Here is a 15,120-nt window from a genome sequence, read left to right as displayed (position 1 = left end):
TTGTCAACAAACTCTTTGAATTCTCTAAAGCTAGTCGTAGGAGAATCTTGATGGTCTGGATCAGAAGCTGGCCATCTCTCAGTTCTTTCTTGGACCTCTAATTGGATTGCTGCAATTCGATGATTGCTAACGAATGACGTGTGACGTAATGAAGTCATCAGCCTAAGAGCTTTGGGAAGAAAGCAGTGTTAGAAAAATCATAAAACCATGTCACAAAGGACTCGTGGCCCCCGCAATTGATTCAAAAAGGCCCCACAGATGGGAAGATACATTAAAAAGTTTTTGTCAGCATGTGAAAGGAAAATCTCTCCCTGTTGCGCTCAATGCGGTGCTTGCAGTTTTCCCAGGATTTCTCAAAATGCCAAAATCAAGGAGGTTCATGAGTCTAAATGTATCTAAATGTATCTAAACCCATAACTAGTGACTATTCTGAGCTGTGAAAGGCAAAATAAAAGTCAGTTTCTCACTTTTGAAGTCAAACATCTACTGTAATATATTTAAATGTTAGCGATATATCCCAAGTCTCTTATGTTCACCAAGGCTGCATTTATTTGATCAAAAATACAGTAAAAATTTAAAAAAAAAAAAGATCCGCACACTGTTGTTCTACCTTTTATTTAGAATTTTTTTTTTAAAAGTGGCAACGTTTCGGTCAAAGACGTACCTGATTAAATTGACTAATAGGCAAGCTACGTTTCAGTGTTGTAGGATCATGGTAGCTCTGTCCATGCAAAAGTGTATTACGGTCAGTGGGTTTTCGGTAAAGATCTGTGATTTATTTTTTTACTTTTCCTAATAATACAAATATCCTAAAAACTAACACAATATTCATCATAGTTGACTGTATAACGTAAGTGTTCATCACTTATATTGAGAAAACTGTAAAATTGTAGCAGCTGTACCTGACCATGTAGTGTTTGTGTTTGCATTCAAATTTTGTCTCAATGTGGCTTTCTTGCCTTAATTGTGATATATTACAGCTGTTCACACGGTTGATTTTGATTGCTAACAGGTGTAATCAATTGGAACTCTGTTTGAATGTGTCCTTTGATCTTGCACCTGGCTATGACGTCTTTGATGTGTGTACTTAATGTAAAAATACAGTAAAAACACTAATAAAGTCAAATATTATTTTATTTTAGAATAACAGTTTTCTATTTATATATATTTTAAAATGTAACTTATTCCTGTGATAGCTAAGCTGAATTTTCAGCATTATTATTATTATTTTTTGTGGAAACCATGATATATTTTCTTCAGGATTTTAATGAAAAAAAAATCAAAATATTTGTTTAACAATGTAAAAGTCTGCTGTTACTAATTTAATGCATCCCTGCTGAAAAAATCTATTAATTTCTGACCCCAGACTTTTAAATGGTACTGTATAAGCAATTTTTTTTAAGCTTATTTTGAATGACTGTTAATGGAAACAACTAAATGGTGTAGTTATGATACCTTCCAGCAGGGGCAAAACAGGCTAGCCTTGACTCCTTAGTTGAAACCTGACTTTAACTGCACAACAGCTGTAGTTTGTGTGATAATTAGCTTCTGCCTTGTGTCTAGTTTGTTTTTAACCCGGCCATGTGCATTTACGATTCTCTTTGAGGGACTCCAGTGTGAATGTGCTAATCCTACTGTTCAAAAACACAGAGAAAGAACTATTAATTTAGGTTGAATGAGCGAGGAGAGTGTGAAACAAAGTAAATCCTACACCACCGATTAAAGATTTTGTGGTCGAGCTCCCAGCCACCGTTCATGTAAGTCTCATGAGTTGGGAATACGCTAGCAAATAGCAAATGGCAGCTTGATCTCCAAATATAGACATTACAACCGTTTGCTCAGCCAATCAGAGAACAGCAGCTATGGTAATGTAAAAGTAGTGTAAAAATGAATGTGCATTTTCCTGTGCGATGATCGTATGTGTATGGATTCTTCTGGTTTCTAACAGGCCTGGAGATTTTTTTTTCTTCATTCTCTTTCCCATGAGGCTTTGTGGTGCTGAAAGCTCATATGAGTGCAATCAAGCCTTGATTGATAGCTCCTGTAGTTCACAGATTGTTGTCTTATGCTGCTGTTATTTTTCTGAGAAAACCAGAATGTGCAAACATGTTAAAAAAAATCTTTTTTCTGTACAATAAAAAAAGTTGTTTGTGGACTTCAAAAGTGAGGTGGGTTTTTTTGTGCCCCTAGTGTCAAAAAAAGGAATCGCTTTTATTTGGTGACTTGTTTTCTAACAGGTTTCCTAAACACTTTACAGTCTACTGTCTGTAGTTGGTTGGACAAGTAGATAAACTACATTTCTGGGACTGTATTAAAATCAATCTTATCCACTTTGACAGAATATTTGTACCCTCTTGTATTGGAATGCCTTTCAGGTGAATCAAAAATTTCACCGTACCAATGTGATTGAACAGTGGGTATTGAAACCATTTGGTGTGGCTGTAAAACCAGATGAGTCAGAAAACGAGGCACCAAATGAGAACCATGGTGCAAACAAAAACAGGCACAATGAGGCGACCCATCTGCAGTGTTATTAATCTCTTAACAATCCTGTTCTTTATAAAAGTTTATCTTAACAAGCCCATTGCCTTTGGGAAATAAACAAACATTACAAAACCAACGCCTGACCTCCCTTTGGTCCAGCGGTCCTGTCATGAGGTTTCAGTTTATGTGTTCTCTAATTACCGCAAATATAAATCTGAAATCGGTCACCATGTGAGATCATCTCCCCTTCACATGCGGCAGTTCTGTTTCCATTACATCTGTGTGTGTGTGTTTACATATGTCCGCTGTCATCCTTCATTTGATTGACCTAATTCCATTGATTTGAGTCAAGATCCAATCACTGATTGTGTTTTAGTTTGATTTTGTTATACAATCGCTCAAAACTTTTCAAATTCAAAGAAATAATTCCCCTAGAAATTACAATGTTTTCATCATTTACTCATTATTTTGTATCATGTTCTAAATTACTTCTTTTTGAAGAACATTCATGCCTCTCAGAACAATCAAAATATCTTAATATGTGTGTGTATATATGTGTAATATATATATATATATATATATATATACACAGTATATATGTGTATATATATGTACATACATTAACAACTAGACTAAATGTTTTAGATTAAAATCAGAGTAATTTCCGTTTAGTTAGTCTTTTTTTCTGCTTCATCAAAAAGAATCATAAGAGTCACTTGTTTTGTAGTTTGAACTATACAGGTCAATTTAAATGTTGCTTGTTGAGAGCAACTGTCAGAAAAACACAATAAAAGATTCAGTGTGCCTTTTTTGACTTTGTAGTATTTTTATTAGGCTCACAGCTCTGATAAAACATCATCTGTTTTCCGTGGTGAAGGAGACTCAGTCTGAGTATTTTATTACAATGTTCTGTCTGCATTCATGTCATGAAATCATTCAGTTCCAGTACTTGGAACCAGTTCTTCCTCAGATTCTCAACCCTAAAAGTGATGCATCCTATGTGTGTGTGTTTCCTCCACAGACTGCACACGGCCCAGAGAGCCATTAAACAGACTCAGGTGACCGTTCAGAAGATCGGGAAGGAAATTGAAGAGAAACTGAGGACAACAGCGTCCTGCACAGAAAAGGTGAGACTCAACAAATCAAACTGGTGGGATTTCTTGGGTTGTCTAGGTCTGCTTGTGTGCTCTTATTCATTCAGGATTATTTTTATATTCTGTATGCTTTCTATGTTCTCTAACTTCATAAATCCTCTCTGGCCTGTTGGGTTTTCTTTTCCTTTACACCTGGTACATACCACTGACGGTAAGACTCTGTAAAGCACCTCTGCAAGTATAAAAGGCTAAATTTACAGTCGCTGTATGCTTGACAGAATTTTATAGCAGATTGTCAAACACAATTTAAAATTCAGTACTTCACTCTCTAGTGGGGATATTGTCTCGAATTTCTCTTGAGAATGGCAGTTAAACCAGCAGAATAGGGGGGATTTCGTGGGCCTAATGGTTAGAGAGTCGAGGAATGGCAGTCCCAATCGTTGTGAGTTCGAGTCTCAATAACGGCAGGAATTGTGGGTGCCTTGAGCATAATGACTGGTGCCCTTGAGCAAGGGCACGCGAACCCCAACTGCTCCCAGGGCGCCGCAGCATAAAATGGCTGCCCACCAGACAGTTTTGATAAGCAGAATAGCAGTGTAACAGACAAGCAATTCACTTTAGTGAACGTCTTTGAAAGGACAATTGGAAAACATTAAAAACTAATGTACTATTAGCTGTAATGTGTAAAAGTACTTACTGTATATATTAGTGCTGTCAAACGAATCATCGTGATTAATCGCATCCAAAATAAAAAAAAATTGTTTACATAATATATGAATGTGTACTGTGTTTATATATACAGATGCATCTCAATAAATTTGAATGTTGTGGAAAAGTTCATTTATTTCAGTAATTCAAATCAAATTGTGAAACTCATGTACTAAATAAATTCAGTGCACACACACTGAAGTAGTTTAAGTCTTTGGTTCTTTTAATTGTGATGATTTTGGCTCACATTTAACAAAAACCCACCAATCCACTATCTCAACAAATTAGAATACTTCATAAGACCAAAAAAAAAAAAAAAAAAAAAAAAAATCATTGAATTTTTTTGGCATTCTTGAAAGTATGTTAATTTACTGTACATGTACTCAATACTTGGTAGAGGCTCCTAATTACTGCCTCAATTTGGCGTGGCATGGATGTGATCAGTCTGTGGCACTGCTGAGGTGGTATGGAAGCCCAGGTTTCTTTGACAGTGGCCTTCAGCTCATCTGCATTTTTTGATCTCTTGTTTCTCATCTTCCTCTTGGCGATACCCCATAGATTCTCTCTGGGGTTCAGGTCTGGTGAGTTTGCTGGCCAGTCAAGCACACCCACACCATGGTCATTTAACCAACTTTTGGCAGTGTGTGCAGGTGCCAAATCCTGCTGGAAAATGAAATCAGCATCTTCAAAAAGCTGGTCAGCAGAATGAAGCATGAAGTGCTCCAAAATTTCTTGGTAGAAGGGTGCAGTGACTTTAGTTTTCAAAAAAACACAATGGACCAGCACCAGCAGATGACATTGCACCCCAAATCATCACAGACTGTGGAAACTTAACACTGGACTTCAAGCAACTTGGGCTATGAGCTTCTCCACCCTTCCTCCAGACTCTAGGACCTTGGTTTCCAAATGAAATACAAAACTTGCTCTCATCTCAAAAGAGGACTTTGGACCCCTGGGCAACAGTCCAGTTCTTCTCCTTAGCCCAGGTAAGACGCCTCTGACGTTGTCTGTGGTTCAGGAGTGGCTTAACAAGAGGAATACGACAACTGTAGCCAAATTCCTTGACACGTCTGTGTGTGGTGGCTCTTGATGCCTTGACCCCAGCCTCAGTCCATTCCTTGTGAAGTTCACTCAAATTCTTAAATCGATTTTGCTTGACAATCCTCATAAGGCTGTGGTTCTCTAGGTTGGTTGTGCATCTTTTTCTTCCGCACTTTTTTCTTCCACTCAACTTTCTGTTAACATGCTTGGATACAGCACTCTGTGAACAGCCAGCTTCTTTGGCAATGAGTGTTTGTGGCTTACCTTTCTTGTGAAGGTTGTCAATGATTGTCTTCTGGACAACTGTCAGATCAGCAGTCTTCCCTATGATTGTGTACCCTAGTGAACCAAACTGAGAGACCATTTTGAAGGCTCAGGAAACCTTTGCAGGTGTTTTAAGTTGATTAGCTGATTAGCATGTCACCATATTCTAATTTGTTGAGATAGTGAATTGGTCGGTTTTTGTTAAATGTTTATATATATAAAAAAAATTCTCGGCTCTTCGTTATTGCTTCAATGCAAAGGAAACCAACATGCCCCCATGCCGTTATTTGTTGGGTATGTTCAAGTAAGCTAGATATGCATAGATGCTGCGCAATTAGGCTGTATATAATATATGTGACCCTGGACCTCAAAACCAGTCTTAAGTCGCTGGGATATCTTTTTAGTAATAGCCAAAAAACGTTGTATGGGTCAAAATTATCGATTTTTCTTTTATGCCAAAAATCATTAGGATATTAAGTAAAGATCATGTTCCATTTAAGATATTTTGTAAATTTCCTTTTCTAATTTATTTAAACTTCAAAGGCGATTTTCTCAGTATTTAGATTTTTTTGCACCGTCAGATTCCAGATTTTCAAATAGTTGTATCTCGGCTAAATATTGTCCGATCCTAATAAACCATACATCAATGGAAAGCTTATTTATTGACACTGGTTTTGTGGACCAGGGTCACATATCATGATGACTCATGAGTTCATTTTTTGCACTAAATCTTTTTAGCTGTTGCCAACTACATTGTTTTTGCAGGTGAGAATGAGTGTTCAGTATGCTGGTGCAAGTACCCTCAGTTTTAGACAGGAAGTCAGGGTACCCAGTCACTTAACACAAAAAGCAGCAGTGTAGTAAATCGCCTTAGCGTTGTGTATCTTATGTTACACAGATCCTCATAAATATGCCATTAGGTCCTCGGGTGGTTCTTGTATCCTGTGTTTTGAAGGATTTAGAGGTCCCGAATCCCACTGCGTTATCCCTCCTCTACGTATCACCATGGTCTTGTCACTAAAAAATCCTCTGTTTGTGTTTCCACACTCACTGTATCCTGCAGAAGAATGAAAAGTAAAAGGAAAACATATTTAGGATTTTTGGAGGTGGCAGTCAGCAGCTGCAAAAACGCAGCCGTTCCGAGAGGTTTTCAAGTTGTGTTTGTAGTTAACAATACTTCAAAAGTCTGTCTTCTCCCAGTAGGCTGCAAATGCTCAGACATCTTCCACTCAGAATAACCATAATCACACACACATTATATTTTTTTTCTCCTTCTCTCGAATTCTTCAGAACTGTGATCCAAAGCGTAGTGCGCTGCCTTCATAGGCGGCGACCAATGGTCTAGCAACATTTGTTTTGTAGATGCCATTTGTTTTGTTTTGTATTCTTTTGGATTCTTTTTATTTTATTGCTTCAAAAATAAGTATTTTATTCAACAATTAAGCACATTAAATTGATCAAAAGTTAATGTTACAAAAGGTTTCGGTTTCATATAAATGCTGTTTCTTACTTTTTTCTTACTTTTCTGTTAATCAAAGAATCCTGAAAAAAAAATGTATCACGGTTTCCACAAAAATATTAAGCAGTCTGACTGTTTTTTGACAACAATAAGAAATGTTTCTTTAGCTCCAAATCAGCATATTAGAATAATTTCTGAAGGATCATGTGACACTGAAGACTGATAGTAATGGCAGCTCAAAATTCAGCTTTCAACCACAGGAATAAATTACATTTTAAAATAGAACAGTTATTTTAAATTTTAATAATAAATTACAATATTACTATTTTTACTGTATTTATGATCACATAAATACAGCCTTGGGTGACTTCTTTCAAAGACATTAAAAATCTTACTGACCTAAAACATTTTAACAGTAGTAGTAGTTTGTTTACTATAGCCTTCATGACAGGAGCATCATATTCCTTCTTTAAAAATGGCTTTAACTAGCCTTAGGTGGTTAGTTGGTCTCCCATCCTTGGCTGGTTGGTAAGGCTGATCTGTTTAGATGGTTTTCGTTGAATCTTAGGCACTTTTCAGCTGGGAAACCAACCATTTAACTAGCTAAACACGATTTTGTCCATACAAGGAGATCAGCTAGACCAAAATAAATGTGCCTGAATATGTTTTTAGGATAGAAATATGTTGAAATGTTCCACATCCTAGAATGACACCAGAAATTGTTTGAATGAGTGAGAATGAAAGACTCCTTGACTCACATTCACCTTCTCACACACTTGTGAGTCAAGACGCCAGTACTTGAGATGCCCGTACCACACACACACTCCATCTGGCTTTGATGTTAAAGTGCTAAGTGTTTGTATAGCGGCAGCCTCTCCACCTGTTGAAATGCTGTTTTCTCAGGGGTTGAGATGTCCACAGGACCTTCTATTGATTTCCGCTGTCCTGGTATCTTGGTGGTCTGTCATTTTCTTTGGAGTTTTGCCGTTCTGTTTTCAAACTTTGTTTACCATATGAGCCTTTTTGGTTCCAGGTTTTTTTTTTGGTTTGCCAAAGCAAAGAATGAGTCACCTCATTTTTTTCCTCTCACTGTTGCTTGAACCCAAATGATTGTGACGTGAAATGAAGTTGAGGAGAGGCGTATATCTTATGAACAAACACGCACAAGCACAGCAAACACAGTACGGCATTCGATAATTCCAAGTTAATTTGTGTAACAATATCCCACACAATATCAATCCAAATACTCTAAAATGCCTCCGAAGCCTACATATGCTGGGAATATTATCACACGTCTATCTTAGGTGGTTCGTCAAGTCTCTGTGAATGACTGTGAAGTCTCTTCCTTTCCAAAAACGAATTGGCAAGTTTCTGGACTTCTCTGCATGTCAAATTTCAGGATACGTTTACACTAATAGCTGACACTCTCCCTCAATCACATAAGCGCTACCTGGACCACATGAAAGGTCAGCGAGGGTCTGAAATTCCTGCAAAGTGTATCAGTTACTGCGCTTAATGAGCAAAAATCTGTTTTGAGTTTTTCCTCAGGCTTGAGGTTATGCGAAGCTGATTACAGATCAGAGCGTTCACTGCTGAAACAGCCATGTTGTCACTTCTCCCTGGCCTCAGGTCAGTTTTGAGCCTATTAGTGCACTTCAGGCAATCAATCAGCCCATGCATGCTCACTACACTGTACCGGTTATTGCTATGCTAATTTAATTATTCTGTACTTTCTCATTACTGGCGATTAGAGCAGACTGTGATTTTAGTGTGTGAGAGGATGTGAGTTTCATGCCTTAAAGGTTTGTGCTTTTAGTCCATGTGTGCTTGCTTTGAAGATAAACTGTATGCTAGTGTACAACTAATCTTTTGGTAATCTTTTGTTTAATCAAATGTTTTTTTTAGAAGAGCTATTTATGTATATATGTATTTATTTATTTGCTAACTTTATTTAATTGTATTTTTTCACCTGACATTTGTTTTTGTTTTTATATTTATGATATTTATGTTTTTTAATAGCTGATTTTGATATATTTTCCATTATAGGATATAAAGGATATTTAATTGGGCATGTTAATTTCTGCCAATTTTTACATGTAGATTACCTTTGCTAGGGGTTGACCGATATGGGCTTTTAAGGGCCGATACTGATTATTACAGATCAAGTAGACCAATAACTGATATTTTCAACCGATGTATATGTCTGGTGAAAAATGAAAATTAATGTCAAAATTAAGAATAACAAGGGCTCTGACAAAAACCTTTTTTACATTTTTAAAAAAAAATGATTTTATCGGCAAATCGGTTTTGAAAACAACTGATACCGATAACCATAAAATGCTTAATATCGGCGCCGATAATCAGAATTTAATAACTACTAAATGTAATCTTAAGAATATCAAAATTAAAACCTTTCATAATTATAATAATAATGCTGTGATGGCTAAATTCAAACATTTTACATTTTAAATGTCATTTTTTTATTTTATTTTTGCACAAAGTAGTGTACAATTTAAATATCAAGAAAATTGTGAAAATGATTTTTTTTTCTCGTCAGTATCAATCCGTGTATCAGTCCCTACTTTTTCCTTAAAAAAAATCTTGTAGCGTGCATGTGCGCTTTTGAAATGTTTAGCTATGTGTTAAATGTCATACATCTATCGTGCCAGTGGCATTGATAGTAAACACGCAAGATCTAGGTCTTTTCCCACTGTATAAGGGCTCAAGCTATCTGAAGATAGAGCTGCTATCACAATCTCTTTGATTGACACTTCCTCAGCTGCCAAGTGCAGGAATACAAGATCCAGTAGATCCTGGAGATTTCATTCCTATCACTTCCACTCCATTTCCCTAGCACCCTGTGGTTTGCACTTATGCCTCTGTATATAAAGACATCAAATTGATTTCCTTGCTGTGCGTTTCTGAAATTGCATCATGTTTGAGTGTTTGTTTATCCTATATATGTATCCACTGGACCCTAGAGGGCATGAGGATCAAACATTTGGAGATGCTCCTCCGTCCTGCTCTGCATTAAACTCTACAGTTCTGGTTATGATAGGGATCACCACCACCAATCATAGAGTTTAAAGACATAGTGAACTTTCCCTGCGTGTTATCTCTCCTCTCACTCTTTCTTTCTTCTCCTATCTGCTCTCGATCTCGCTTTCACCCTCGTCAGATCACTGTTCCTCATTAGTGCACTTGGCTCACTAACAGTCCCAAAAGCCGCAGGGCTGTAGATGTAGATTAGATAGATCTGCTGTGGACTCATCTGTGCTGGGTGCTGGAGAAGCTGAGGGAAGATCTGCCACTGATGTCTGCTGTAATCTGCTTAAAAAAAATCATCCCTTGCTCTTATATTACATTAATGTGAATGTTTCTGGCATGTGCTTTCTTTCCAAAGTGCTTTACAGGGCAATGCAAAAATATATATTATATTTGTGTCTGATATGAAAAACACACATACACACACGTATATATATATATATTTTTTTTTATTTGTTGGAAATAAGTTTTCTATAGGAACATATTTTAGTCCTCTAAAGTGATTCACCATTATGTTGTCTCTTTCCCCAGAAAAAAGAGAGAGAGTGTATGCAGCTACGTATCGGGATTCTGAGGTGTGAGTTGGAGAGACAGAGGAAGGCACTGGCGAGAGAGATGGACATGATGCAGAAAGAGAGAGTGCAGCTTGTAAAGAAAGGTAACCAAATTCCTCAAACCATCCAAGTAATGAGAGATCTGTTCTACTTGGGTTAATAAAAACATTACATGTATTCAAATGCCTTTTCTTCCTCTATACTATTATACACCAGTGGTTCAAATCCCCACACATCTGCAATCAGGCAACATTCTCTTCCAAAACTGTGTGTCAGACTGAATGTGTTGTGAAACTCTTCATCTTATTTTTCACTGATGTAACTTCATGCGTGTTCCAGTACTTTGGAGGACCGTATAGAGTTCCATCTGCTAAAATGTATTTCCAGATTTAAAACGCCGGCTGTCCACATTCTCATGTAAATGTATTTCCATGCCTTGAACTGAGCAAGGCAGTTGTTTTACATCTAACCAGCCTTCAAGCAGAGTCCAGCATAAAAGATTTTTACTGTTCTCACTTAAACTGAAAAAGTTGCAGGAAGCAATAAAATTGCAGCCATTTAGAACATATTTGATGTTTAGTGATGTATTAGTCATTTGTGATACCATTCAAGTTGATATCTGTATCTACCAACCACCCAAAAACAACAAAAAAAACAACTCAATGATGTATAAAAAACACAAATAGCATTGTAAGCATTTGTTTAGCAGGTGAGTGATTTAGCAATAAAGATAATTTGCCATGTTTCACACACCTGTTGCAGCAAACGTTTGCCAAAAGGATTTTAGGATCTTGTAATAATGTCAGGAATTTAGACTCAATGATTTGCCTAAATGCTATTATTTACCATTAATCGTTTTGTTCGCTGTGTTCGACTGATGCCATCCTTATAGAATCATGTCGGGAATCTTACGTTCCATTGCACCTTAGTGCTATCAAACGATTAATCACAATTAATCGCATTCAAAATAAAAGTTTTTGTTTACATAATATATGTATATGGTGTATATTTATTATGTATATATAAAAACACACACACATACAGTAAATCTTTTAAAAATATTTATATATATATTTACATGTGTATATATTTATATAATATTTTATATCTAAATATATTTAACATAAACATAACATTTTTCATAAATATATACATGCATGTTTGTATTTACAGTATATATACAGTACATAATAAATATACACAATTTATACACATATTATATAATCAAAAACTTTTATTTTGGATGCAGTTAATTGTGATTAATCATTTGACAGCACTAATATAAATGTATACATGTAAATACTTTCAAAATATATACTGTATGTCTGTGTATTTATACATGCATTATAAATATACACAGTACACACATTTTATGTTAACAAAAACTTTTATTTTGGATGTGATTAATCATTTGACAGCACTACACTTCTATAAGAAGGAATTTGGACATTCCATTTTCAGAGCACTTTGTATTCTCTTTCAAAGATTTGAATATGTGTGGTACTGCCCAATCAAATGACATATACATTGCTTGTCATGACGGATTCGGGCAAATGTTTTGCTAAACTTTATTTACATGCCTATTTAAACCATGTTGTTAGTCATATTTTGTCATTTTATATAATGATAAATCCTCTTGTAGCAAAATGGCACTTCTGAAGTTTTGGCCCAACCAGACCACCACCTCCTATGTTTGTTGTGATTTAGTGGTCTCATTATTCTCTTTTGTTACTCTACACTGCGTCCATCAAAGATTCAGACTGTGCAGGCGGACATTGAACATACAGAGTTTATCCAAATCTAAAGTTCCATACTGGCCCATCCGTCACAGCCTCCTGCCGTTCATGTTTGATTTCTAAATCCCGCTCTTTTTATTTGCCAAATGTTGTGCATGGGCGGGAGGTATGAAGAGGTGAGTTTGATTGATGTGGTGGCTGGTGTTTAATTAGAGGGTTGGGCTGCATACTGTGGGTTCATAAAGAATACATATACGCACGCTTGCACAACCATAATGATGGAGTGGCCTGGCACTTGCCATCCCACAATGCATTGTGTTCATGACCTTCTAGTGTGTAGAAACAAACAACAGAACATATCTGAGGTTCAGGGAAAGGTCTGTTCTAGATGGATGACGTCTGCCCAACAGCCTCTGTCGAGAGAAGCCTGTCCTGACTGGAGCTGAAGGGAGCGGCCCATTTACAATCACACACAGGAAAGGTCGTTTTAAGAGCTGAAGGGAAGCATTATTTGAACTGCCCCCCGCTTCATTCTGAGATTTATTGGTCTTTCTTTCGCTCTTTCTTTCTTTCTTTTTCTTTTTCTTTTTCTTTTTCTTTTTCTTTTTCTTTTTCTTTCTTTCTTTTTCTTTCTTTCTTTCTTTCTTTCTTTCTTTCTTTCTTTCTTTCTTTCTTTCTTTCTTTTCTTTCTTTCTTTCTTTCTTTCTTTCTTTCTTTCTTTCTTTCTTTCTTTCTTTCTTTCTTTCTTTCTTTCTTTCTTTCTTTCAAGAAATAATTAACAAAATTTTTGCTATATTAAATATTTTTGCTATATTACTGTGCAGGATTTTTCTTTTGTGTTCATAAAATGTCAATATCGTAAGATATGCACTTAGCAGTTGTTGATGTTTAAGGCTTTTCTATTTAGTGTTAAGACAATGTATAAAAATGTGTATTTGGTCTTCCCTTTCCCTTCTTTGCAAATATCTCCTCAGTAAAAGATATTCAATGGGTTATTATTAGTAAAGAAAAGGGAGAAAAGCGCTCTCTTCAGCGAGTGACATGAAAGAAACTAGAGTTTACAATTTTTTTCTTTCCTGTCAAAGCCCTCTTATTTGAAGCCTGCCTTTCCCATTCCCGCTTACAAATGCCCCACACCTAAAGTTCATTTAAACACTAATGGTTCTTTAAGCTATTGTCAGTCACCACTTATTTGCTGTGATACTAACCGGACCAGCAGTCCTACAAACAGCATGAAAGCCTCCTTCCAAAACTACCGTAGTTTATCCCACTTATAAAGGGAGATTGCCAGAAATTGCACAAAATTATTTAAGTGTAACCACGTCTCATATCTGTTTAATGTACAAAGCTGCAGTCATGCGCTCTAGCACTCCCCTGCTGGTTCTGGTCACTGAGCGCTTCCTCGTTTCCATTGAAGCACAGAATAAAGCTTTGCAGGGTCAAGCCTTCTGTCACCATTTCCCTCGCTCTAATTTCTCGTCACGTCCGCGCACATGTTGTAAATTATGCCCGTAAAAGCGATTTGACGTTGTTATGATCGGTAGTTGTGCTTGGGACCATGGGCCTGTAAACGTCAGATGTAGAGGCATTCCACAGACGAAGAGGAAAATTTAAAGAATTGAAAAAAAAAAATATTGCTAGAGAGCAAGGGGACACACGTTTACTAGTCCTTTTGGTCATTAGAACACCTGTTTGCTTCAGTTTTCTGTGGTTTAGCTTTCATATGTTTTTCATCTCATTATCGTTGGGGGAAAAATGCTTTGCCAATTAATATTTTCATCTTTAATTTTTCGTTAATGAGATCAGTTGTTTCTGTGGAAGATAAAAGAAGGTATTTTTAATATTGTCTCAATGGTTGTTTTTGATCTTACAGTGAAAACCTCTGTAGTCCAGTGTTGCTTTGGTCCTCATTAACTTAATTGTATGGATAAAAACAGCTGAAGCTTTCTTCAAAATGTATTTTCATGCTTCACAACTGAAAAAAGATAGAGGGTGAGTAAATGATGACAGAATTCATATTATTGGGTGAACAATCCCTTTAACCTCTGCTGTTGTTTCTCCAGAGCAAACGCAGATGACTTCCTGCCAGTAGTCTTTAGGAAAGGTGTAGGCGGCGAAGAGGAGGCCTTAACCTGGTGCTGACAACTCTGATGGCCGAGAGAGACGATATTACTAAAGCAGAGTTGTCATAGGGGATCGTTTAAAGAGAGCAAGTAGAGAACAAAAGCATTTAAACTCTCTGCCTCTGGCCCATTTCTTTTTCTTGCTGTCTCGTCCTAATGAGAGGTTCAAGGCCTTGCATATGGGATCGCTTCGCTCCAGCGACAATGATCTCTCTTCCAATTTCCCTGGTTCACACCTCCCATGTCTTCAGAAAGACAGTACCAGGGTCCAGGATGTCCCGCCAAGCTTTGCTTTAGGACAGAGATATCCCACAGAGCAGTAAAAGAGAAGAGAATGTGAGGCATATTATAAAGCAGACGCTCTCTGTTTTTACAAGTGCAGGTCAGAACAAAGCAATTTTGCCCCCTTTAAAAAAAAAAAAAAAAAAAAAACAGACAGTCTGCTTTGATTTTCTCTCTTTCCACACTCATCTTCCCTCATCTTCTTATTTTATGTAAGTGAAGTGGAAAAGAACAGACAAGAATAAACTCTTTAAAGGAATTGTGAACCCAAAAATGAAAATTTTTGTCGTTTGCGCTCCCTCATGACATTCCGAACCCATATGACTTTCT

General features: G+C 36.7%; 1 protein-coding gene across 1 annotated transcript in view; it reads left to right on the top strand.

Annotated features, from left to right (window-relative positions):
- Window positions 1-15,120, top strand: part of uvrag (UV radiation resistance associated gene) — a 98,545-nt gene that overhangs the window by 18,560 nt on the left and 64,865 nt on the right. The window contains exons 7-8 of the mRNA XM_042732801.1: window positions 3,506-3,611; window positions 10,627-10,753. Of these exons, the coding sequence (XP_042588735.1) occupies window positions 3,506-3,611; window positions 10,627-10,753 (233 nt within the window). The remainder of the gene's footprint in view (window positions 1-3,505; window positions 3,612-10,626; window positions 10,754-15,120) is intronic.

Source organism: Cyprinus carpio, chromosome B10, assembly GCF_018340385.1.
Source record: "Cyprinus carpio isolate SPL01 chromosome B10, ASM1834038v1, whole genome shotgun sequence".
In the NCBI taxonomy this organism is placed as follows: domain Eukaryota; kingdom Metazoa; phylum Chordata; class Actinopteri; order Cypriniformes; family Cyprinidae; genus Cyprinus; species Cyprinus carpio.
The sequence above is the reverse complement of the archived record's forward strand: the minus strand, read 5'-3'. Positions and strand labels throughout refer to the sequence as shown.